Here is a 25638-nt window from a genome sequence, read left to right as displayed (position 1 = left end):
TGATCTTCTTTCCTTCCTTTCTTCCTTTTCCTACCTCCCTCAAAAATTATTGCTCTATGATATACTGACATACATACAATACATACACTGTCAGCACATTGCCCCCAACAATCTAGGTCCTCATTTTACCAACCTCTGTAGGATGAAAAGCTTGAATCAACCTTGAATCGCTCAGGATCGAACTCCTTGTTGTGGGCAGTTAGCCTGCAATACCTAATTTTAACCACTGCGCCACCACAGGTCTTAATATAGATGTCAAATTTCTTCTAAAAATTCAGTTGCCAAGTAAGGGAGATGACGATCTTTATTTTTACAGAAGGTTCCACATGTAGCCCCTCTGTGGTCCACATTTTTTTCCTCGTGTGATCTTGACAAAATTAAACTTGTTTCATAGTCCCATCAGTTACAATGACAATGAACTAATGATATGTCTTTTATTTCTATTTCACAGAGGGCAGCTTTGGGAAGGCTGGGAGGGGTAATTTCCTACAACTGCTAGACCTCAGTGAGGACATAAACTGGCCGGAACTTGAATTCTTGTACAGACTTAATAAAGTATGTATGATTTCAGACTGAATCATAATCTTAGCCTGGAAGACTGAATGAACTTTGATGCTAAGGTAAATAGGATATTTGCATTTTTATGCAGTCCAAAATGATGCAGTTATCTTCTGGAGACTACTGTTGTCAAGAACCTGTATTCTACTAGTTTAACTCGCATTTGCTTTGGATTATACCTCACTTGCTTCACAAGCTATTTTATTTCAGTCAATCATCTGAGATACTAGTCCAGAAGAGGACAGCAGAGAAAAATCGCAACCCTTAGAATCCAGAAAGGCAAAAGCACAGATCAGATTTCAGCAGAAGACAATTTTATATTTTCTTTAAATTAAAGCATTGGAAAGACAAATGAAGATAATAACACTTTTTCCCATTTTGGCTTGGACAAATTAAACTTTGAAGCACTGGTTAAAAAAAAAAATCTGTTAAGGGATTCTAGGATCTGAGAAGGATATTACTGAAAAGCAGCACCAATTCAGCACTGTAATATTGTCACTTGTTTGTGTACTACAAAATGCAATTTAGTTCACAGTTTTCACATCTTCCTTGAGGTTAAGAGAAGAAACAGAAAATAAACCCTCACTTGGAGAAAACCACCTTTCCAGCATTGTATTGTAAATAACGGAAGTGTTCCATTTCAAAAGAAATCCAATCCAGAAGATTTTTGTTACTGAAATATTGGCATGCCCCAATATCATTTCTGAAAATGTCACTTCGCTGCATAATTAAACTTTAGAATTGATCATTTTTTTAAAAAAAGAAACCACTGCAAAATGAAAAGCAGTTGATGTATGTCTTGAATTTTAACAAAGTTGGATTTGTATTAAGTCTTTGTGGTTATATTGTATGTTAAAAAAACCAAAATTATTACTATAAAAAAGCACTTGTTTACTTTTATACTTGGAGCTTTTTTAAAAAGATAATTCTGTAATCACTATATAAGCAATTTAATTCTAGTTTGTTGCCAAAATATGAATTTATATAGCCTGTATATTAGAAAAAATACATTTCTGAAAATTTACAAACACAACTTGTTGGGTGGGAGAGAATGGGAAAGAACTTTTGCCAGTAAGACCTGACTTCTAAAAAATTGAACTGTTTACAAATTCAGTCTCAAAGAAAATTCTCTTATTCCATTACTTGAACACATCAAAAGCAGAACTTCAATTTCCTTCATTGTTTTTCTACTACACATTTTGCCTTCCACCACAGAGAAATTTTGCATTTTATTTATATAATCATAGTGTTTGCCTACCAACTATTCATTGAAGTTATAGTGGTACTGGAAAAAATTGTGGCCTATTTATAACCAGTACAACCTTCTGAGGCAACATCCCTCAATCACATGGTCACCATTACAGTCAGTATATATTATTTTGTGGCTGACCTGTGAGAGGTTCCCCCCCCCCCATTTCAGAGAGATTGACTGGCAAGAAAGGGATTGCAAGAAAGCTGCACATTGAAAGCATGTAGGGAGATCCAGACTAGGAGTCTCGGCTGTGCTATGCATCATATGAATTCCCACTTAACAACCATTTTGCTTAGCAAAGTTCCTAGCTCCACTTAGAGATTAAGCAAGGATGTTTTTGTAACACACACATATACACCTCTCAACACAATTCGAGAATGGTTTACAACTATGAAAAAATACATAATAAAGAGTATTGAAGCAACCCTAATCCTTGTTTTCTCCAGGGCTTCTGGGAAGCACTTCTTCATAAAGTGCCATTCAGTAGCCAGCTGCTCCAGAGAAAAATCACTCTACTAGCCCTGATTTCCTAGCAAGGAGAAAAACTCTTAGCATGCTTTCTCAGGCTGAACATAATGGCGTAGACATCTGGAATCATGAAGTTGACATGGCTCTCATCCATAAAGAGCTTTATAGGTACTAGTAAATAAGACCTAGAAGTCAGCCAGCATGGTAATAGTTATATAATTCTTCTTTACCAGTGAGCAAAGCAAGGGATGGCATTCTGCTCCAGCTCCCAAGTTGTCTTGCAGAATAAATTCATGTTGTGAATTGTAACAATGCAACTGGGAGATAACAAGGGCACAAGTAATTATAGTTAGCACATCCTGATCCAGAGAAGAGTACAACTGGCAAATTAATGGAAGACGAAGAAGGCTCCTCTGCCTCAACTGTTGTTCCAGGAGGACCCCTAAATTGGTACATGCTCTCCTTCAGGGGACAGCTACTCTGCATAGCTAAGCATGGAATTGTCCTGGTACCAGAAGGCCTTTGCAGAAACAAGAACTCCTCTTAGCAGGATTCATTCTGAGCCTCTACTGGGCTAGTCAGTTTCTCAAAAGTCAAAATTTCTACAAGGCCTGTAGAGCCATGAGTGGAGATATAGAGTTGGGTCTCATTAGCATAGTACCAGTGCCTCACCCAAACTGACAGATTATCTTTCCCAGGGGTACTAATTTTTAATATCAGAGCTTTTACTCAAGGCACATTGAGGAAACTCAATGTGCCGAGCTTTTAAAAACCCAAAATACAAATAGTGAAGGACTTGAACTTTTCTCTCCCACCAGCAATTAGAACTACCCATTTAAGGAGCAAAATCTCTGTAACACGTTGTCCCCAATCCTGAACCCTTGTAAGCAGCCCAAATGGACATCATAATTTAATAGCAGACTGCTATGTGATCCAGTAAGAAAAAGTGAGATGCCATAGCCTCCAAATCTCAAAAGTACAGCTTCCATCTCATTCTCAAATCTGAACCCAGAATAGAAGATATTCGTTACCCAGAAACCCTTTTAGCTGCAATCCTACCACTTTCTCTATTTATTTTCTCAAAAAAGAGAATTTGGTGGTAGGCGTATAGTCAACTGTGATGGTTAGATCAAGTGATGGCTATTTCAAGACAGATAACATAGCAAATCTTACTACCGTATTTTTCGGAATATAAGACGCACCCTTTTCCCTCAAGAGGCTGAAAATCTGTGTGCATCTTATACACTGAATACAGCATTTTTTTGCCTCCCAAAACCCCACCCCCTTCACCAAAATGTCCTTGTATAGCCTTTAGGAGGCTTTCAGAGTCCTCCTGGGGGCTGGGGAGGGAAACTATGAGCAAAAAATGGGCCATTTTTTGCTCCCCACCCCACTCCCCAGGAGTCCTCGCTAAGCCTCCTAAAGGCCCTTTTTTTAAAAAAACGGTCCCGTTTTCATGGAAAATGGGCCGTTTTTGGGAGGTCTGCAGAGTACAAGAACTTTTTTTTTAATTTGCCTCTTCAAAATCTTGGTATGTCTTACACTCTGATGCGTCTCATTCCGAAAAATACAGTAAGTTGAAAGCTTCAGTACAAGATTTAATCTACTTCCCACCTTATCCTAGATAAAACCTTTGTAGGAATGTATTTGTTCGATTTACATCCATTATTTACATAGAAATATGTGAAAGATACCATAAATATCACAATTTACACTGAGGTTTACCATGTGGCCTACAATCTAAGTTTAAATCATTTTTACTCAGTTTTATTTTTACAGATCACATTATAGAATAATTATGTGTGGTGTATGTATGGAAGTATTCTATGGAAGCATCATGTTGAAACTTTCACATAGTATCAAATATGTAACAGGCAATTATGCCAACAAATACTATCAACTAATTATATTCAGGCTTTTTATGAATGAAAAAATGTTTCCTTTATGCATTATACCCATCTCTGTATGTCACCTGATTTTGGAAGTTTAACTTACCTTAGTCAGTTTGCCAGGACAGAATCTAATTTAGGAGTAAAAATGTAAGTGAAAGTATATAGTTTTTACAATTTGAGATTTAATCATGCCACCAAAGTTCAGTTTCAAATAGAAACCTTTATTTGCATTATTATCCACATTCAAACAAAACAAATGAAAACAATATAAACAAGACCACATCCCAAATTAAACCCTTTGTTTAAAATGCCAGCGCCCACAGGCTTTGTGTGATGTAAAGATCAATTGTACGAGTCATTTTAGGTGTAAACTAATTCCATAATTAATTTTAAATACTGTATGCCTTTCTCCTGAGGTAACAAATATTGCTCTCATTTGAAGGCTTTCAACATTGCTGCCACAGGGCAGTCTGCTACTAAATTATCTGTTAGTTTGTGCAACATTCAAATGGTTTCATCTGAAAAAGGCTTTATTAAAGTAAAAGCATAAAGAAAAAAGTTGAGGCAGAAAGTAGCTAAATTGGTTAACCAAACAAAGAATGAACAGGGGGAAAAAATGTCTGCACCCTGGGAAACAAATTGGATGGGAAGAGAACGGGCTTATTACAAAGACAATTGTAAAAGACATCAGTACCTTCTAATCTTTTTGCGGTAATAAATCATCCAAATGCTGTACAATCAGCACTACAGCTACTAAGTAAATTGCCGCAGGATGCTTTTTAAAGGGGAATATTTGTAGCTCACAGTTGAAATGAGGAATCCTTGGTGCGCTCTGGCCTTGGTCGTTTTCTTGCAGACATTTCATTACCCTACCTAGGTAACACCATCAGTGCTAGTGATAACTACATTTCTTAGCAACCAGCTCACATTTATGACTGACTGCAATATCCCCTGTTCATGTAACCACAGTATGCAACTTTTTTGCCAGTTTCCAGCAATCTGCTGGTTTCTGACTTGTTCTTATGATTGTGTGATTCACTTTGCAACCGCACAATTCAGATTGATAACTATGATTTGCTTAACTATTGTTATAAAATCAGGTCCAATCCACTTGGGTGTATCTTGTGACCATCATGACTTGACCAAAATTCCAGCCCCAATTGCGGCTGAAAGTTGATACTTTGAATTAACAGTACTTAAGACTGCTGTTCACAGTAGCAATTCAAAATGACGTTTTTGAAATGTATGACTGTTTTTCTTCTTAATAAAATTAGATTTGAAACTGCTGGAATCAAAGAAGAATCAGTGAACAACAAATACTACCAGATTTTAGTAATACTCAGGAATATTCATATTCAGGAAGAACTAATTTGAAAATATAATAATGATGAAACCAGAATTGAAATAGGAGGAAACAGAAACGTTGTCAGATGAGAGACCAAACTTTACAAAGCAACTAAACTCATAGCTGTTACCAAAATCCTCAAGCCTTATAAAAGTTGAAATTTTACCAACTGTTCCAACTTCATAGGAAGAGTTCTCATATTATTCAGAATGCTTCCCATGATATCAAACCACTCCCCCTCAAACCTGAAACTAGTGTGGGTTTCATAAAGTTTTGCATACATCTGCTTTTTAGCTTTTACCTTGAAGTTGCATTTTGCACTTAAAATGGCTTATAAAAAGCTTTTTTTAAAACTGTAATAAGATCCACAACACGACAAGCCTCAAAAGGCACCTTGAATGCCCAGAAGTTGTGATATGAATGTGTGCACTATATTTCCTCAATTATTGACTATTAAGGTTTTAATATGTGATGATATATGGAATTTCATCTAAATTACGCTTTAAATAATTACTCAAAGCTATTACAATTTAAACATTAAATATAATTCATTAATTTACAGATTAACTGATACTTCAGAAAAAGTAAAGGGGTCAGGAAGCTTCTGGTCATTTTCAGGGAAAATATGTGCATCAGAACACACAGAACTCTGGATCAAAACTCAAATATTTAAACGACAACTTTAAGAAAATGAAATACAATCACTGGGTGAATTATATAAAAAAGGCACTAAGTTCAGTGTGTGCTCAAAATAACAGCAGCCTTTAAGTAGAGGAAGCAAAGTAATTGTATCTCTCAGAATAAAATTGCAAAGCTTCTGCAAAAATTAAAATAAATTCCCAATACAAATCAAATACTGTAATGAAAATCACCAGTTTACATATTTAGGAAAAATTAATTTGAAAATGTAATAGGAATAATGAAACTACACACTACACTGCTTCAGACATTTTAATCTACCTTTTGAAATAGTTCATTCTGAATCACTACAGTTACTTTCCTGGAAAAAAGGCAATACACAGACTTTCATTTATTTGCCATAAATGGAAAGAAAACAATGGCATTTCTAGCCTTAAATTGTAGATAATGATATGAAGGGTAATGCATAAAAATAAATTTATTTGTTGCCCATATTGCAATAAGGTGTAATATAATTAATTGCCATTCATAAAAGATTCTGGGTAAGTTACACAAGAGATTTGGCCTCCAGATGACAGAAGACATTCAATACACACAAAAACATGTTCTGAGTAACACTGAATTTCTTTAAAAGTTAGCCAAGTGGCCTGGAGCAGAGGCTCTTTTGTTGAAAAAGCAGATTATATTAAAAATTCAACAAACTGTTAACAGCTAAAATGAGCCTTTTTGTCATCAAATTGCTCTCTATTAAAAAAAAGTAACAAAGTGCACACTTAAGGTATAGAGAAAATTTAAGACCACTAAAATATGCCCAAAATATCTTAAAAAGCCAGTACATAATTTTCTAAATAAATTGTCAGAAACCAAGAGACAACAAGGGCTACAATTACCCAGCTCCAAAACCATTTAAATAATAATAATTAAAAAAATCCTATTTGGACGACTAACTAAATTGAGTTTACAGAAATTATCTTTTGTTAAATAGCTTCACAAACTCTGCAAAAATGAGTTAGTGACCTACAAAAGTCATATATTTATCGTACAACATCTTCAGATATTTACAAAACATATTCACAAAGAGTTTTGTTTCCAACTCCAATGTCTTTTTTTGAGTTTTGTGTGAAGTTCAGGAACTGTGATTATTGCTTCTTATTACCATGATTAGAAACACAGTATGTAACAGCAATTTAGAATGATCTTAACAAGGGGAGAGGTCCATCCAATCATTCTTAACCATATTGCATTTTCATATACCATTTTATAAAGTGCATACACCTGCACATCAGGGTGGAGATCTCTGTCATAATTATACATACCTCCATGAAACCTTTTGGCATCGAAAGCATGATTTGGATTCTATGATGGGTATGAGCTGAAATAAGCACATCCAAATTCCAACATATGGAAGCAACCTTAACAGCAGCATGACGGTTGAGGGCTTTGTTTCATGATTACATCAAGGCCAAAAACTACATTTTGTCAGAGGCTCTTGCTGTGTAATTCAAGATTATTACTAAGATTTCTCCAGGCACTTTGGTCTGCCTGTGGTTATGGGCTTTGAATAGCTACCATAAACAGATTTAGTCTACAAACTATCTGCCCTTTACACCTATTCAAATGTTGTTGCCATGTTCGAATTGTAGACTGCCAAAGTAATATTTGACCCTTTTATAACATTATACCGTGACCTTTTGATTCTATCGATCACATCCAAACTTCATAACTTATAAAGTCACTTAGGAGATCTTCATGGAAAGGGAGTGGGTTTCTTTCCCCATAAGGCTACATGTTTGACATGACACTCGTGCACTTTTCTGTAATACAGTTCATCAACATCTATGGCATCAGCCTCTTAGGGGATCCTGGCAGGATATGTCAGCAGTATTTCTGCAGAAAAGGACAATAGAAAAATATAAGAGAAACAAACAATAGAATATAGTGAAGGTAATATTGAAATTCTAGAGATTAAATATATAAACTTAAATTAACTGGCAATTAGTGCTTTGAACACTACAGAATGAATTTTGGTAGAAAGATGTCAAATACATTTGAACTCTTACATCCCTAAGAACAGGATCCCAGAGTTATGACCCTGGAATGGTGATGGATAGTTATTTTCCCATTACACATTCTTCGAGCCGAGGTGGCGCAGTGGGTAGAGTGCAGTACTGCAGGCCACTTCAGCTGACTGCTATCTGCAGTTCGGCGGTTCAAATCTCACCGGCTCAAGGTTGACTCAGCCTTCCATCCTTCCGAGGTGGGTGAAATGAGGACCCAGATTGTGTGGGGGCGATATGCTGACTCTGTAAACCGCTTAGAGAGGGCTGAAAGCCCTATGAAGCGGTATATAAGTCTAACTGCTATTGCTATTGCTATTGCTATCTTGCAGAAAACTAATGTGAGAAAAAAAGGAAATATACAAGAAAAAGACCAAGCACACCAAGTATATCTAATTTATGAATTGGACCTGAAAATATTGAGAATATCTACTTTAAAAGTAGTCCCAAAGGTACTTTTTCCAAGAGGCAACAGGACTTTCTTGGCTTTTTTCCTTTGAAAATGTTTTGCTTCTTATCCAAGAAGCTCTTCAGTTCTGAACTAAAGAAGCTTCTTGGATGAGAAGCAAAATGTTTTTAAAGGAGGAAAAACCAATGTAAATTCAGTTGCCTTTTTCAAAAAGCACCTTTGGGATAACCATGAGAATCTCCACAGATTTCTACCTTAAAGTAGTAGTTAAAGGAGCTGATCGCAGTTGGTGATCTGTAGAAATTGAATGCCACTTACCTGATCAGGACCCATGGCCATTCCTGACATGGGCATAGTATTGATATTCATTTGGGCCATGTGGCTTCCACTACTGTTCATATGCATCATATTGTAATTTGCAGGATTCCCTGGGTGGCTGAACTGCTGCTGTGGAAAAGAACTATGGAACAAAAGAATACAAAAAAAAGAAAAATTATTGAATATACAGTAATTGCAATTTCACAAGACATAATAGGAGATGGTAGCAATACCATCAATAGCAAAGTGGCTTTCAAAATAGACGTCATTCAAGGTGAGCAAGTATAACATGATGCATAGCAAAGGTCTCTGATTAATTTTAGTTTCTATTTTTTTCTCATACTTCTTAAGATATCTAAGGTCAGCAATATTAAAATTCTACATCTTTAAAATCAATAACTCTTAACTTTATCTGAACACAACACTTTACCTATTAAATATAAATGGGAATAATCTCATTTATATCTAACAGAGTAACATGTTCAGGTTAAGACCTAGATTTTTTTAAAAAAATGGGCATACATTGGCATTAAAAATATCAAAAATCAAAAGTATCAAACCCAACTGCCTTCTGCAGTTTGTACAGTAATTAATCACTGGTGGGATCAGTACAATGAAACAAATTGACTATTTGAACAGCAAAGATCACAGAAGTTCTTAATTTGACCTGTAATCTGAACTTCTCTCTCACAAGCAATTCTCTCCTTTGCCATAGCACTTGTTATATTAAATAGACCACATGGTCTATATAGCTTCTCTACCATGCAAAATGCAGTATATCCAAGGAAATGAGTGGATTGTGTTTTTCAGAAAGTTCCCAATTCTTTAAACTATTTGCAGTTTTAAGGATCTACTGGCAGTTGATACATCAAGCTGCAGTTAAGCTAAAATCTGAAGCAAAAGTAGAAAAAGAGACAAGCGAAAGGCTTCGTCGCATTATTTTCCCTGTTATTGAAACCCTGCATTGGTCATTCTGAAAATGCCATGATTTTTCTCTCACCTCCTGCTGGCAATGTTTCCTGAAGGCCATCCCTTCATCTCTGGCGTTGGATACATTGGGGAAGCCTGGGGATGTGGCAATATTGAAGTTTGCGAGGGTCCAACTCTTTGAGCCATCATGGCATTAGGAGGACTTGATACCCTGCTAAAGGCAGGATCAGGTTGCTGGCTCATTCCTTGAAGAAAACATAAAGTAACAGTTTGATCATTTTTTTCCTAATTCAATAAACATTTGTTTAAGAAAGGAATGCTTTATGATGTCTTTATTAACATTGATCTCTGGTAATAATTCAGCATATAGTTCACAAGATGACCCCTAGAAAGGATTTCCTATATTTGCCTTGAGTTTCACTCATTTTTAACAAATCTTTTACCATATAAAACTAGCTACTGAACTGCAGACATTGTTCTCCTACTGGTATGTATGTATGTTTGCTCATTGTGCTATTGCTAAGTCAGGGCTGTATTGAATCCACAATGTATTATTCCTTTAGTAAGTAAAAAGATTTGCAACAACGTGAAAGTTTTGCCCTTTACTTCTATCAGAACTTACAGAAAATGGTTTTCAAAATTTCTCTTCATCTGATTGCTAGAAGTCAAAAATGACTTGATAGTACATAATCAATCAATCAATGTGATCAGTCTGACTAATTGGAACTCATTCTGAAAAAATAAAATTGCTGGAAAGCAAAGCAACACATTTAAAATATACATGTATGCTCTTGAACCAGAAGAGAAACATTTTGAGCAATTAAGAAATAAATGAGCAGCAACTGAAATCAGAGCCCTGCAATCAACATAATTGCAAAGTGAATTAAATACAACGATAAATGCCATCTAATCTTAAGCCTCTCTCTGACAATTCTATTTTAGATCATTTGAAAATTACCAATCACCTTCCTGCTTATATTTATTTATATTAAGCTTTCGTCCTTAAGATCACAGGTCCTTCATTTATGCCAACAATTTATGTCCAGAGGAAAGAGGAAGAAAGCGGAATCAGTGAAATGAGTACCATAATTTGAAGTGTACGGAAATTGTTGGGGTGGGACAGGAGCCATCAGAGAGCCTGTAACAGCACCATCAATGTTTCCTGAGGCTGTCACATTTGGGGGAGGACTGAAGGCTTGAGATTGTTGCTGTTGCTGCTGCATCATCATGGCCATTCTTTGCTGTCTGAGATGATGGCTTATTAACTCCCTGTTGCGTTGTGCCATCATCTGAGCATTAAGGAAGCCTTGCTGTTAACAGCAAAAAAAGAAGACAGGGAATAAGCCATAAAAATACTTAAATGTGTCATCATAATACTTATTTCATAACTTAAAACTCTGACGGAAGATGTATGTCAACAGTGTCAAACTCAATTTCGTTGATGGGCACCTCAGGGTTGTGTTTGACCCCGGGGAGGGGGGGAGGGGGCATGGCCAGCTCAACTTCACTCGTGTCAGGGGTGCCTGTGGCCAGAATGCTCTGCCAGCGAAAACAGGCTCCCAAGCTCTGTTTTAGCTGCGACGGTCTCCTGAAACCCTTTGCCAGAGAAAATGGAACGTGATGACCTCCCAAGCTCCGTTTTCACTGGCAGAGGCACCGTGGGCCAGTCCTTCGCTGTTTCCAGGGCGACTCTGCAGGCCAGTTCTAAGTGCCCATTGGGGCAGATCTGGCCCCAGGGCCTTCAGTTTGATACTTCTGATGTACATCAATTCTACAGTGAAAACAGATATCATGATCTAGTATACAATATTTCCAACTCATTGTCTCTTTGCTCTATTTATGTAGCCAAAATCACACAATCCATGCAGAAGAGAGCAGTATTAGGCTAGCCCAACCTCTGGAGATAATAATCTGAAATAACAGATGATCATCTGGAAAATCCAAGGCTGGAGCCTTGACTGACAAGTCCAACCATCTTGGAGTAGTGTCCCACTTCCGTGTTGTTATAAACCAGGGGTGTCAAACTTGATTTATTTGAGAGCTGCATCAAGGTTGTGTTTGACCTGGGGGGGGGGGGAGGCTGGCTCCTGTAGTGGCCCAAGCACTCCTGAGCTCCGTTTTCACCTGTGACAGCCATCTGCAACCTTTGCCAGCAAAACAGAGCTCAGGCACACAGCTGTCTTGAGCTCCATTTTCACTGGCAGAGGCAATGCGGGCTGGTCCTTCACTGGTTCCAGGGTGAACACTTCCCCAGGCCTTGAATTTGACACCCCTGTTATAAACTAAAAACTAAAAACTAAACATGCCCATGCAACCACTAGGATTTAGGATCAACCTAAAGAACATTCAACTTTTTTATTTAAAGCATCAACAGCTGATAGAGTAAAGGTACCACTGTCCAAATACAGATTATGAGAATGTGATTACATGGAGAGGAACAAAAATGTAAGTAAAGCAGGATTGGGAGCCCCTTGTACAGTTTTATTTCTAACACATGTTGACCAAGACAATGGCCTTAATGACTCACTTGTGATCCCATCTGGGGAGGTAGAACAGGTCTCATCATCGATGCACCACCAGGATTGGTATTTTCCATTTTTATATCAAGTGTTTGACGAGTCTGATTCAAAAACTTAAGAAAAAGGAAGCAATATATTGTAAAAGAACTGTATAAAAATGTATCACGTGTGTAGTCCTCAAACTATTTTGTTCAGCAATCAAAATACGCAAGGAATACACCAGACAAACTATCAAGCAGATTAGTATAGCAATGAAGATTGAATCATTACTACGCGTATTAAACATTCCAATAGGAGAAAAAAGAAACAAATGTTGTATTTTGGCACAATCCTGCTTTTTCAGAACATATTTACCTGCTGTCCTTGAAGCCTCTGCTGGAGTTGCATACGCAGCTGCTTTGGTGCATTGGTTCGTGGTCTCATAACATTTGCTCTTGGATGCATGGCTTGCATTGGAAAATTGTTCTGCTGGTTCATCTGATTCATCATTGAGTTAAAGGCTGCCTGTTGGCCCTGAATGCTGCCACTAAAACCACCGGGCATTCCCGCTCCTGGACCATGGTAGGGTTGTCCATATATTGGAGGCTTCTGGTCAATCATGACTGCAGAATCTTGGCCATGAAATGCTTCATGTTTGGATTCCAAAGCTTGTCCCTTCAAAAGAATAGGGAAATTAGTTCACTCTCTGCAATAATATATTACATATATTAATAGACACATGGTGAATGATTTTATTCTGTGTGTTTGGGAGGGAGGGAGAGGGAGAGAGAGAAAGAGAGATAGAGATAGATGGATGGATGGATGGATGGATGGATGGATGGATGGATGGATGGATGGATGGATGGATGGATAGAGAATATACTTGGAGATGATGGCTATTGGAGGAATGGCATAACTTGCCATCTCTTCTGGCACTTCTATGAAAATTATTAGGTACTGTAATCTTCTAACATAATCTAGAAATCTCATTCCTTACCTCAACTGACTCTTTTCCATTCAAAATTTAGATCACTAATTAGTAAAATGGTATAGAATCACATTTGCTAATATAGAAAAAGTATGTGCATACCTAATTACAATTACGTACAATAAACAATGGAGCATTGGAGCAAGTACTAGGAACAAAATAATTTTAGATGAAAGAATTAGTCTTAAATTATTAAATGGAGCTTTTTTCTCACTATGATTTCTCCAGGTTTTAATTGTGACACTATAGTATCTTATGCAGTATTTTGTATCATTTGTTATCAATAGCTTAATTAACCTTTTCCTTTTAATGTATACTTTGAAAAAAATTCCCACTGAGCAACAATAAACAGAAATTTAGCTCCTCAGTTTGGGGAGAAGGTGAGGTGTAACAGGTGTATAAAATCTAAAATCAATTCTCATAGAAGAATCTGTAATGGGGTTGGGTTGCTGCTGGCATTACTCCTGGTTCACTTCATGCGTGCTTTACTGCGCACATGCAAAGTTGCCTGTAAAGAGTTCTGTGCACACGTAGAACATTAAAAAAAGGACAAAAAAACATGCCGGCAACAGCTACCTGGGAACCGGTTTGGAGGCATGGCCAGCCTGGGTCGCTGCCGGTTCTGTGGCCCAGGCCAACATTCCACTACTGGTTCACCCGAACTGGTGCAAACCGGTAGCAACCCACCTCTGACCTGAAGGTATCTATAATAGTACTGCAAAAAAACTGTACGAGAACTAATTCAGTAGCATCCGTAGTTTACAATATATTCAGCTAGCCGAAAAATAAAGAGTTTAAAAGAACATTTACTTACTTGGTTTACAAGATCAGGAATTCCTAAGGCTCTATCAATTTCTTCAAGGCTGGTAACATCAGTATTGCTCAACAATGCATGCAGCTGATCTAGTAGAGCTCTTTCATCACTTTGTCCATCTACATTTGGAGTATTATATAACAGGTCATCCAAGGAATTTCTAACTAACTGCCTAGGAAAGACAAATGTTGAAAATGAGCAGGATCTTATATATTGAAAGCAAGAACGTCTCTGCTAAGATTGATTCTGAAGAGTCCTTGGGAAAAATCTAAGATGAAGAGAGTAAAGACACATACAAGAATTTGTTACCCTGAATCTGAAAAAGGGTCTCTCTAAACCAACTCATTGATTCAAGCATAAGTATGAGCACAGAAGTATGGATGCAAAAGTGACATATCCAGTTGTCCCACTGAATCACTTTCAGATTCTTTTTCGTGCTTATGATTTAATGTTAACTTTTCTGAGGCCAACCATACTGAACATATTCCCTTAAAAAAACTAATAACGCCCTTCTGTGTTTCTTAGGATAACAAATGAACTTGAAGAAGCTGGACTTTATAGAACCATAATGTAGCCTTGCTCGTTCCATTTTATTTTATTGTGAGCGTTATACTTCAAAAGAAAATAATATATTCTTCTCTGCCCTATACTTTCAAACATTTTCCTTCCTATCTGATCCTTCTAATTCTTGTTAGCTAGCCAGTTGCCCTAAGTTCTGCTATGCTGTTTCATGAGAGATGGGGGGGACGGGACTTCTGGAAGATATGGGAGATGAAAGCGAAAGAAAACAAGGATAAACCATTTCTGTATTTTATTTATTTATTAAAAACATTTATTTGGTTTCCTATCTCATATATGGGAGGCTTACATTAAAATTCCACAATATAAAAATATTTTATATCTTTCCTTTTTATATATCTTGTCTTTTTATGTACACTGAGAGCATATGCACCAAAGACAAATTCCTTGTGTGTCCAATCACACTTGGCCAATAAATTCTATTCTATTCTATCTTCTAAGCCTCTCTTCTAATCCACTCCTGAAGTGACAGCAAGCACAATTATACCAGCTACTTGATCAGCTCCATGGCAATCTGGGGACCCTAGGCCCACTGAAAGAACCATATCTGCAGAGCTTTTTGGAAAACAGGATTGGGGGGGGGTGTTAATTTATCTTGGAGAGAATGATATTTTAGAAGGAGGGAGCCGCCGCAGAGAAGGCCCTTCTTCTGGTTCCTACTAGATCTACTACCCTGACAGGATACAACATACCTGGCCTTCTGGCTTCGGTGGGCAAAGTAGATGTAACTGGGGAGATGCAGTCCTTCAAATAACCTGGCCCCAACCCATTTTACAAAGAAAACTAGATGGATATATAAAATAAAACGATTGACCACATAGGGCCAGATAATGGATCCCTCAGCTCAGATGGCACTATAGAGGAAAATCTGAGACTCTTTTAGAGTACTACATGTGTGTATGATGAGACTAGATAAAAGCTTTCTAGATATCTAGTTGCTGGTATTAACATACAGGAAAGAAAATCCAAAGTGGCAAAGACAATAGCATGTGGAACATGAAAGATTAAAAATGAAGGAATATGGGAAAACTCAGCCAGGTGAAGGATGAAATTAACCACCCAATTAGGCATCAGTCAATTAAACCCTGGCATCTTAGGTATTGGCAAATTGAAATGAACTGGAACGGGATATTTTCCATCAGAAAATCATACTGTTTTCTACCCAGAACCAAAAATACAATGAAAGAATGGTACGACTTTCAGACTCAGTAAAGATATAGTAAAGAGAATACAATCCAACCAATGAGCAAATAATATTAATTAGACTTCACAGAGAGCCTTTCATAGGATGGTTAAAACTCCAAACAATGATGCAGAAGAGGTGGTTATAGTCAAAGTCAATCAGAAATTAATAGAACATACAAGCAATAGTTTATGTTTTTTTGTTTGACCAAAATATTTTTCTTATTTGACTGTGACCAAACAATAAAATAATCAGCTAACTAGTAATTATTACCTGTCTTGCAAACCTTGAGCTGCTTGTTCCATGGAGACTATGCTGTCAGGCCATACATTTGGCTGATTAGATGGTCCTGGATGTGCATAAGGATTTCCTCCCATTCCTACATTAATCTCATTTGACCCTATTAAAAAAGGAAACAAAATACACATTTTTTCATTTGCAGAAGCAACAAGCATTGAACAGTAATTTTTCAATGTTAAAAATAGCGCTATAGTGATTAATAAATAATTGAAGCTATATTCCTTTGAACATGGAACAGTGCAAGATTGATTATTATGACAGCATGTTTCATGCACAAATTGATTTAGATCTAAATCATAACAAGTCTCAAAGTCTTATCCAAACAGAAATGAGTAATAAAGTCCATAGTAAAGTATAAAAATATGTAGGTGCCAATTAATAGCTGGGAAAAATATGAAAGGGAAAGAAAAAGAAGGGGGCTTAAGGCCGTGCCCAAGGTCTGAAATACTACAGTTTCAGTAAATAACAATTGTAATCACTCACTCATATGGATCATTTCCTGTTGGAGCATTGATCTGGTGCCGGGAATACTATTTGACCTCATGGGCAACCCAGGCATAGATCCTCCCATGGAAGACCAGGCAAGAGAAGCGCTGCAGTCTGACCCAGCCCTTGCCATTGAACCAGAAGCTGTAGGCTCCATCCTGTTCAGTTTTGAATTTTGTAGACTCCAATCACTTGCCGAATGCTGATTCACTGAAAGATTTCTGTTACACATCCCTGGAAGAACGAACATATTTAAAGCATTTTCCTTTTGTTACTGAAAAATATGGAATACATTTCACTTAATTATAACAGGCATTTCTGCTGTTCCTCACATTCGGATTATAATTCTAGTTCAAAACTGAAAGAATTGCACATATAAAGGTATTTCCCACCCACCCAACCTGGTATATGCTGGAACTACAATTCACTGAAAACTCAGATTTGGGAACGACTACACAATGGCTTTTCTGCCTCTGGATTCCAACTGTACTACCGGTAACAACATATTAAAGTCAGGAAACATTTTGTGAGATATGCAGAGATTTCCTCCAGAAAAGCCAAACTTTTTAAAGTGGGGATGGCATTTCAAATAACTATGATTCATGGTTGTAATTCTTTAAAATGCAACATGAGAGCTTCAAACTTATGGAATCCATCTTTCAGAACTGATTTTCTATTTCACTTTTTTATCCACTCTGCATCTATGCATCAAATGTTCTAGGCCCATGATGGTGAACCTATGGCATGTGTGCCAGAGGTGGCACGCAGAGCTCTCTCTGTGGGTGGGCACGCCGTTGCCAGCTGCTCTTCCAGGTTCTGGCATGTGCATGCACGCTGGCCAGCTGGTCTTCAGCACCAAGTGCTGAAACTGGAGCGTGCATGCTGAAGCATCGGAACGCAAAAGAAAGCAGCTGGCCAGTGCACATGCATGTGACGAAACCCGGAAGAGCAGCTGGCCGCTGTGCACATGCACACCAGCCAGCTTCTCTTCCGGGTTCCAGCACACTCGCACTCCAGTTTCGGCACTCTGTGCCAAAAAAGGTTCATCATCACTGTTCTAGGCACTAAAGTATAGACCAGTCATGTCAATCGTTTGTGATTTCAACCTTCAAATTTGCAAACCAGACCAACCTACTGTTTAACAATACTTGTTTGTTGGAGGATTGCAAATCATCTTTTGATCATATAAATATGATTTATTAACATTTTGGGGTCCTAATTAAAGGGAAAAAAGGGAATTGCAAACAAACCCATATTGGCTCCAAAATTTTCTTGATTTTCAATCATTCTTGGTCTCTCAGCCATCATGGTTTGCTTCTGTAACAATGAATACGAACTAGCATTTCTCACTGATGAGACAGAATCCACCGATATAGGACTATCTAAAGATATGGCTCTGTTGAAAGGAGGACGGGCAATCTGCCTAGACTGGGGACTTCTGACACCTATTAAAAATTAAAATAGAATTGTAAATGCATCATCTGTAAAAATATTATCTGTATGTGTTTTCAATTATTATTATTAAAGAAATTAGTAAAGAAATATAGTGAAATGCTCCAGAAAAATATTATATTCTAATGTGAAATTAAATTAATATATTTCTTTTTATCTGTACATTTTGTATTAACTGTATCTTCTTCAGCCACATGTTCAATTCTATAGAAGTCCAGAAAATACAATCTAATATACCTAAAAAAAAGGTAAAAACCTAACAATAAAAATGATCTACTGTATCGATTTTATTGATTTATAAACATAAACTGTTTTGTGAAATAAAATCAGAGCACAAGTAATTCCTTACCCATTGGTGTATTTCCTTGGCATAGAGGTAGTTTATTTCCCATACTAACTCCATTTGTAGGTATAGGATTATGGCAAAAATCTGAACTATTTAGATCACCCAAAATGGCATCTAAATTATCCACCAAATTGCCACTTATCTGCAAAACATTTCAAATAATGAATTTAGTTTTTGAAATTTCTAGAACGGGTTTTATAAGCTAATATGGACACAAAACAGATGCCTCTGAGACTTTGCATTTAAAATCAACAAAAACAAATGGGCAACAAAGTACATTTTTGTCTAGGAAGAATAAAAAAACCTATTCAGTAAGCCCATACACATAACCCATTTAAAGGATAACTTAGAAAAAAGAAAGTGATTGCTTAGTAGTTCATCCTTTCATTTATTTAACCTAATGGAATAATTTTAAAATATGTATTAAAATATTTAATCTTTTAAAATATTAACTATTTCTAAGTCTTTAATTCATAGGTGGAATCTACTTAAAAGAGGTATTCCAGCTTTTCTACTATAGAAAGGAATGGCTGTTCAGAATTGGTCTCACCTGGAACTAGTCATGTAAAAATTTTTTTTTAAAAAAGGCAATTGCTATTATATAATTAAGTTAAGAACAATGTAAGACAACTCCTTCTGGAGTTTTACTTGTTTATGGACTGTTGGAATTTTTAACCAGATGTCAAATAAGTTTGTGGAATGAAACTAAGAGTAAATATTCTTTTAATGGACATTATGCTTAACACTTGAATACTTATACTTTACCTCTTCTGTGGGTTCTGTTTTTATTTTCATCTCCTTTTCATTACTTGATGTAGATATGGCCGAACTACAACACTGTCCCATCTTGGTATCCAGAGTCTCAATTTTAGGTTTAATGTCTTTTAAAAGTGGTTCTTTTCCATCATCCTTATCAAGCAAGTATCTAAGCAGGGCATGATTCTCTTTCTTTTTAGGACTCATTTGTTCCTGTTTCACTTCTCCTCCACAGGAAACTGTGTTAGTATCATGAAATGGATCTTTACCAGTAGCTTCAGCTGTGATTTTTGCTACTTCTGCTGGAGAATTACCATTTCGGAGCAACTTATGTAAAATCTTATGCTTCTCTTGCATATTTGATGAAGAAACTCCTCCCGATGTAGAAGATGAAACACCAGATGAAGGACTTGTAGCATTGTTAGGAGATTCTTTGCAGCTGGAGTCCAAGGGTGAATTTGAAAGAGTTGGGTGTCCTCTCTCCTCCGAGGAACAAGTTAGCAATTGAAGAAGCTTCTTATGTCCTTTGCTTTCAGCAGGTCCCCTCTGATCAGCACCTTCAAGGCTCTCCTCTTTGCTGTCTTTATTACTATTTGAGTCCCTGCTGTTTGATTGGCACATAGAGCTCTCCACTTGATTCTGTTCACAAAACATGCCGGGGGGGCTTTTGGAATCCTGGTTCCCCATTTTGCTTTGTGGAGGAGGATTCATATTTGGAGAACTGTCCAGTTTAGGACCCGGTGAAGAAAGTGTGGATAGCAGGGTGGTTCCAACTCCCTCACTAATGGCCTGAAGAGCACTAAGGGAGCTGCTTGAAAAGTTGTTGCTGCTTGAATTGCTGACCGGTCCCATTGGAGAGTGTACCCCTATAAAAATAGTTCATAGTTTAATAAAAAAAGAATAATTCATAAATATTGAAAATGTCTCGGGAAAAATGAAAACAAAGCGGAACTATTTTCCATGCGATGTTTCTCACAACAGAATAATGATGTAATTAATTTGATTAAATTGACTCAAGGTTTATGTTTCAATACATTTCATCTTTAAAGACCAGGTTATTAATCGAAATTTTAAAAAAGTAATCTTCAGTAAATAAATGGATATTTTATATTAAAATGAAATATTACTTAGAAAGCCCCCTTTACCTGGTACAGGAGAAAACTGGTGTGAATTCACTTTTGGACTCCCACGATTCCTAGGTGATATCATTATATTCGGTTGACTGGCATTCAAGCTTGGGCTGCCATGTGGTGGTGGGCTATTGATATTTAATCCATAATTATTTTGGTAAGGAAAAGGCTGCATTCCTTGCCCAGAGTTCATTGATCCCATATTTCCTGGACCTCCATACCTAGCACCACTCATCTGCCCCATGATGTTAGGATCTCCCATGGCATAGTTCCTGTTTTGAAGAGGTACATTTTGTCCAGGCATCATGTTCATAACACCACTACATGAATTAGTGTTCATAGTTGTAGAAGCTCTTATGTTCTGTCCCATTGTATTGGGGTTTGGTCGATATCCATTTTGTTCTCTGAAAAGTTGAACAAAGGAATACAATAAAATCAGGCTCCAAATCCACTTTTTAATCGTGTTACATTAAACCCACAGAAGAAAAATAGACCTACAAACAATATAATCAATATCTCAAGATTAATAAAAGAAAAAAAGGTTTGAAAAATCATGGCGCAACTCCCCAAAATTGACCAGCTGCTTTCCTGTCCTTTTTAAAAATGAAAATTGATTAAATGATGATAATTATTGCAATGTTGGGGGGAAGGGATTCTGGTGTGATTAGAATGACCCTGCCATCAGGGGAAAGGTTGTTATGGTTAGTAGTTACTACTTGGTGCAAAAGATAATGGATTGTTTTTCAGCATTATTTATTGTTTAATCTGTTTTAATTAAAACAATTGTTAAGCAAGTATAACAGAAAAGGACACATACTCTGGTATTCATTCAGTAAAAAAACTAATTGCAACTAATAAATCATTAATGTGATTAATTGTTTTTAGTGGAGAAAGATCTACTGCCCATTCTCTCTAGCACCTGCCTGCCTCATTGGCTTTCACTGCCTGTGCCCTCTTGTTAGTCTTACTTGCCAATCTGCTTGTCTGGGTTTCCACCTCTTCCCCGGTCACAGTCGTATGAGGATTCACCTAATGAGCCATGTAGTCCTCAGATTACAACAACAGCCGGGTCGGCCAGGATTGCCCTCACTAAGCAATGCAGACATACGATCTAATACTGTATGACTGCATCACTAAGTGATGCAAATTCCAATCCCAATTGCCCTTGTTACCCAAGAACTACCTATAACCTATTTAAATGCATTGGTGATATCTGTCAGGCTCCAAAAACTAAGAAAGAAATGATTAGGCAGTTTTCTAAGCAGTTTCTTGCTATTGTTCCTCACCTATATGAGAAAAATATTGCCAAACTATAGCAATCTCTTGCACCATAAAACATATACTTTGGGAACTATTATGGAAGAGTCTTTGTCACCCTTTTTTCCCCACACAAACTCTAAACTATGCTGTGTCACTTTAATTAGTTCCACTAAAACCAAACCCTGATTATACTCTATGGCACAAAAGACATATCACCCAAGCCAGTAATTTCAGGGAGTTTTGTTTCCAAAAAATGGTTAAGGAAGAAAAGTAAACACCTTTTCTTCTTCATTCCTTTCCTCTTGAGATTAGCTCAACTGAGCCTCAGATACTGCAGAAGCCCCAACATTTATGCTCACTTAAATAAAACATAGGACTACCATTTTATTATCTTTAAGCAAAACCATAACAAAAAATAATAATTCCTTGGGAAAATAATAAGTAACTGTATTTATTTTGCCATGGAGCGAAACTATTTCCCATAAATTCAGCTGCTACTTTTTAAAATCACAAGATACGAACAAACTTAGTTGGTTACCTATTCATATTGCGGAACTATCTACTAGGTTACAGCCAAAGGTATATGTCGGAAGTAGAAATTTTCAATAAAAACCACCTGCATGAAAGTAATCATGAGCTGTATTCTGAAATAAGATAACTATCTCATTTTTTGCTATTCATATGTTAAAAAGAATATGTTAAAAAGAAACGGTGAATTCTCTAGCACGATTTATCTGGTAATCTTGTTCTCCTGTTCTGTCTTACAAAACGGAAAACTAGTCTTATTTCATGAAAACCATTACGTGAATCTGAAATAGTTACCAGACTATACAAACATGTCATACCAATGTTAATATCTCAAATTTTACTCAAATAAGCATTTAATAAAGGCTTACGCTTTGGAAATCCTAAAATGTAATTGTAATTTTACCTTTGAAGAAAGTGGGTAGAGATAAATCCATGACGGTCGTTGGTAACTGGATTTCGGAATAATTTACTTTTTGTTTGTGCTGTCACTATTGTTCCATCAGCTAAAGAGAACCGGTAGAGTGGAGTTTCAGCAATGCCTTGCATGTAAGCTGTTTAGGAAAAACAGATTTTTATTAGAAGAGCACCTTCCTGTTTATATTTCATGTTACACCAATGGTGACTTGCAAAGTAAGATAGACATTTTAAAAGATCAAGTTTGGTGTCTAACTTTTGCCTAAAATGCATACACATGAAAGACAGCAACAGCAACAAATCTACATAGCTTCTGCGTGTGAATTTGTGCATTGTGGGAGGAAATGGCAATGTATGTCAAAAGGCAATAGAGCTAATCCTATTTTGCCCAGGTTTCATTGTAATAATCATTACCTGAAGAAATAGAGACTCCGAATTGGAGGGGTCAGGATTTTATTAAAACAAGCAGGAACTATTTCAATATGCCACCTTCCCAGCAACCGTTTTATGAAAACAAAGTATCACCTCACAGCAGTGAGGAAATTCAGTGGCAGCAAAATAGCAAGCAAAATCTAAAAGGGTGTCTTAAACTTGTCATCTCTTAAGAGCCAAGGTGGTGCAGTGGTTAGAGTGCAGTACTGCAGTTACTTCTGCTGCCTGCCAACTGCCTGCAATTTGGCAGTTCGAAGCTCATCAGACTCAATGTTGATTCGGCCTTCCATCCTTCTGAAGTTGGTAAAAGGAGGAGCCAGATTGTTTGGGGGCTGACTCTGTAAACCACTTAGAGAGGGCTGTAAAGCACTGTGAAGCGGTATATAAATCTAACTGCTATTGCTATTAAGAGTAAAAGAAAGGCTTATTTCTGTCATACTTTATATAATTGGACATCATTTGATACATTATTTTTATATGAAAATGGATGCTCCAATTAATACTTCCAAGACAACGATTCACTGTATTTGTTTCAAATTGGTCCTAAAAATAAATATTCCCCTTTATTTTTAAAATTAATCCCTCAACAGTTTTCAAGTTCCAGATTTTACCTTCTTGATAGTGCCGCTTGTTTGACCAGGGCTGACCTTCATTTTGGCATAAAAATCTCTGAATGCAACGGCGGATTGTATCTTCAAATCCCGGCCTCATAGACCTTAAAGAATTTGTATCTATGTTAACAAGTTTACCTGCCGAATAGAAAAAGAAACTATTGGGAATTTCCTTGATATAGTTATACTTAATTAAATGAATGCTTTGTTACTAGAATTTATAAAAAATATGCATTGCAATGTTATTAAAAAACAAAAGCATAGAACCTTAATTGAATAAAATACTGGAAATAAGCAAATAAGTAATATTAGAAAATATCAACCGAATAAAACTTATTCATACTTTTTATTAATCTAAAAGAATGGACACCAGTTGCAACTTTGGAAAAAAATAATTCAAAAATTAATTCAAAAATTAATTCCATAATTTAGGAGCAATATAGAACAAATCTCCCAATGGGCCTTAGGTGAACTAGTTCCTATAAACAGACAGACAGTTCCTTCAATGAGTCCTAAACTTTTTAAGGCTTGAAACAATTTTAGCTCAGCCAGAAAATAAGAGGCAAATACTGCAAACTAGAAGCACTACAAGGAAAAAATTCTGAAATCATAATTTCTTTGTAGACTCCAACCTTGGGCAGAATATAGCAGTGAAAGCAGTTAATGGTGCCAGTTAGTTGGCACATATGACATCATTGCTCTGGGATGTGCATTGGTTACCAGTTTGTTTCTGGGTTCAATTCAAGATGCTGGTAGTTACCTTTAAAGCCTTATATGACCATCTCACCATGGTGGTTTCAATCTAATCCAGCAGGACACACATTCTCAGCACTGTTGGCCAAAAGGTGCATGCTTAGCAGGGCCTTGAAAAAGTGCCTTTTTTGCCACTGCATCTGCCATCTGGAACATCATCTTTTGTAAGATTAGGATGGCCCCCACCCTCATTGCTGTTTTATGTTTTTTGGCAAGATTTCAGAAGTGGTTTACCATTGCCTCTTTCCTAGCCTTAAGGGAGCGTGACTAGCCCAATACCACCCACCTAGCTTTGTGCCTAAGATAGGACTAAAATGCACCTTCTCCTGTTTTCTAACTGATGGCCCAACCATTACACTAAAGTAGCTCTCATTTTATTTTTATTTTTTCTTATTTTAGCAATTGCACTTTTTATTTAAAGTTGTGTGCCACCCAAACTCATGCATGTCAGATGGGCAGCCATATAAATTGAATGAATTCATAAATAAATAATATGCTTGAGGACAATTAGTAACACAAACCATGTTTATTCCTTTTTTTAATAATTTTTTTATTTTTAATTTTCAAAACAAATACAACACATGAAATCTTCCTTCTTTACATACTGTAGAAAGTAATCAGTTGGTTACAAAAAGCTTTCGTGCATCTGTTCCACAGTCATCAAGCATAATTCATATTAATTCAAGTATTTTAACTCAGATATTTATACATGTTACCATCATCATACTTCCATTTTCATTTGATTATAATTGTTTAAAGTCCTTCATCATAAAATATACCAAGATTTAATACATAACAACATACTGGCATTTCATTTACTATTTCTATAGTCCTCTAATAACACTGAATCCTTATTTCTAATTCTAGTTAAACATCCATAATATTTAGTAACAAAATTTTCTAATCCTCCTTTCCAAATCACTGTTTACAATTTGTATCCAATTTCCTTATGTTGCACACATACATACATACATACATACATACATACATACATACATGTTATTATCATTATCCCTCCTTTGTTTGACTATATCCTGTGTCATAACATTTTCCCCCTAATAATCAAGACTTAACTGAATCTAACTTAGTTCTTTTTTATTAACCTTTATATATAATCCAAAAGGATTTCTAATCTTCCTTTCATGGGTACCATTCAATATTCATATCCAATTATTACTTATCATAACACTACACATTGTATACATTGTTATCATTATCAATTATTTAACTATATCGTCAC

At 36.5% G+C, this 25638-nt stretch overlaps 2 protein-coding genes across 9 annotated transcripts in view; one reads left to right on the top strand and one right to left on the bottom strand.

Annotated features, from left to right (window-relative positions):
• Positions 1-1458, top strand: part of SULF2 (sulfatase 2) — a 275220-nt gene extending 273762 nt beyond the window's left edge. For all 6 annotated transcript variants that reach the window (XM_087720445.1, XM_087720443.1, XM_087720442.1 and 3 more), the window contains one exon: positions 452-1458. In XM_087720445.1, coding sequence (XP_087576571.1) covers positions 452-482 — 31 coding nt within the window. In that variant the 3' untranslated portion in view covers positions 483-1458. The remainder of the gene's footprint in view (positions 1-451) is intronic.
• A 4995-nt stretch (positions 1459-6453) lies between these two features.
• The window catches only part of NCOA3 (nuclear receptor coactivator 3), a 92635-nt gene continuing 73450 nt past the window's right edge, over positions 6454-25638 (bottom strand). For all 3 annotated transcript variants that reach the window (XM_087720437.1, XM_087720439.1, XM_087720438.1), the window contains 15 exons: positions 23646-23783; positions 22592-22739; positions 20416-20804; positions 19280-20136; positions 18518-18656; positions 17967-18161; positions 16714-16950; positions 16204-16330; positions 14169-14340; positions 12742-13041; positions 12396-12500; positions 10953-11178; positions 9939-10113; positions 8939-9080; positions 6454-8041 (listed from right to left, as the gene is read on the bottom strand). In XM_087720437.1, the coding sequence (XP_087576563.1) occupies positions 8030-8041; positions 8939-9080; positions 9939-10113; positions 10953-11178; positions 12396-12500; positions 12742-13041; positions 14169-14340; positions 16204-16330; positions 16714-16950; positions 17967-18161; positions 18518-18656; positions 19280-20136; positions 20416-20804; positions 22592-22739; positions 23646-23783 (3362 nt within the window). In that variant the 3' untranslated portion in view covers positions 6454-8029. The remainder of the gene's footprint in view (positions 8042-8938; positions 9081-9938; positions 10114-10952; positions 11179-12395; positions 12501-12741; positions 13042-14168; positions 14341-16203; positions 16331-16713; positions 16951-17966; positions 18162-18517; positions 18657-19279; positions 20137-20415; positions 20805-22591; positions 22740-23645; positions 23784-25638) is intronic.

The sequence above is a fragment of the Thamnophis sirtalis genome, unplaced genomic scaffold (genome assembly GCF_051295495.1).
Source record: "Thamnophis sirtalis isolate CommonGarterSnake01/CBP01778 unplaced genomic scaffold, rThaSir2_p1.2 scaffold_7, whole genome shotgun sequence".
Classification (NCBI taxonomy): Eukaryota; Metazoa; Chordata; class Lepidosauria; order Squamata; family Natricidae; genus Thamnophis; species Thamnophis sirtalis.
This window is presented reverse-complemented; position numbering and strand designations above follow the sequence as displayed.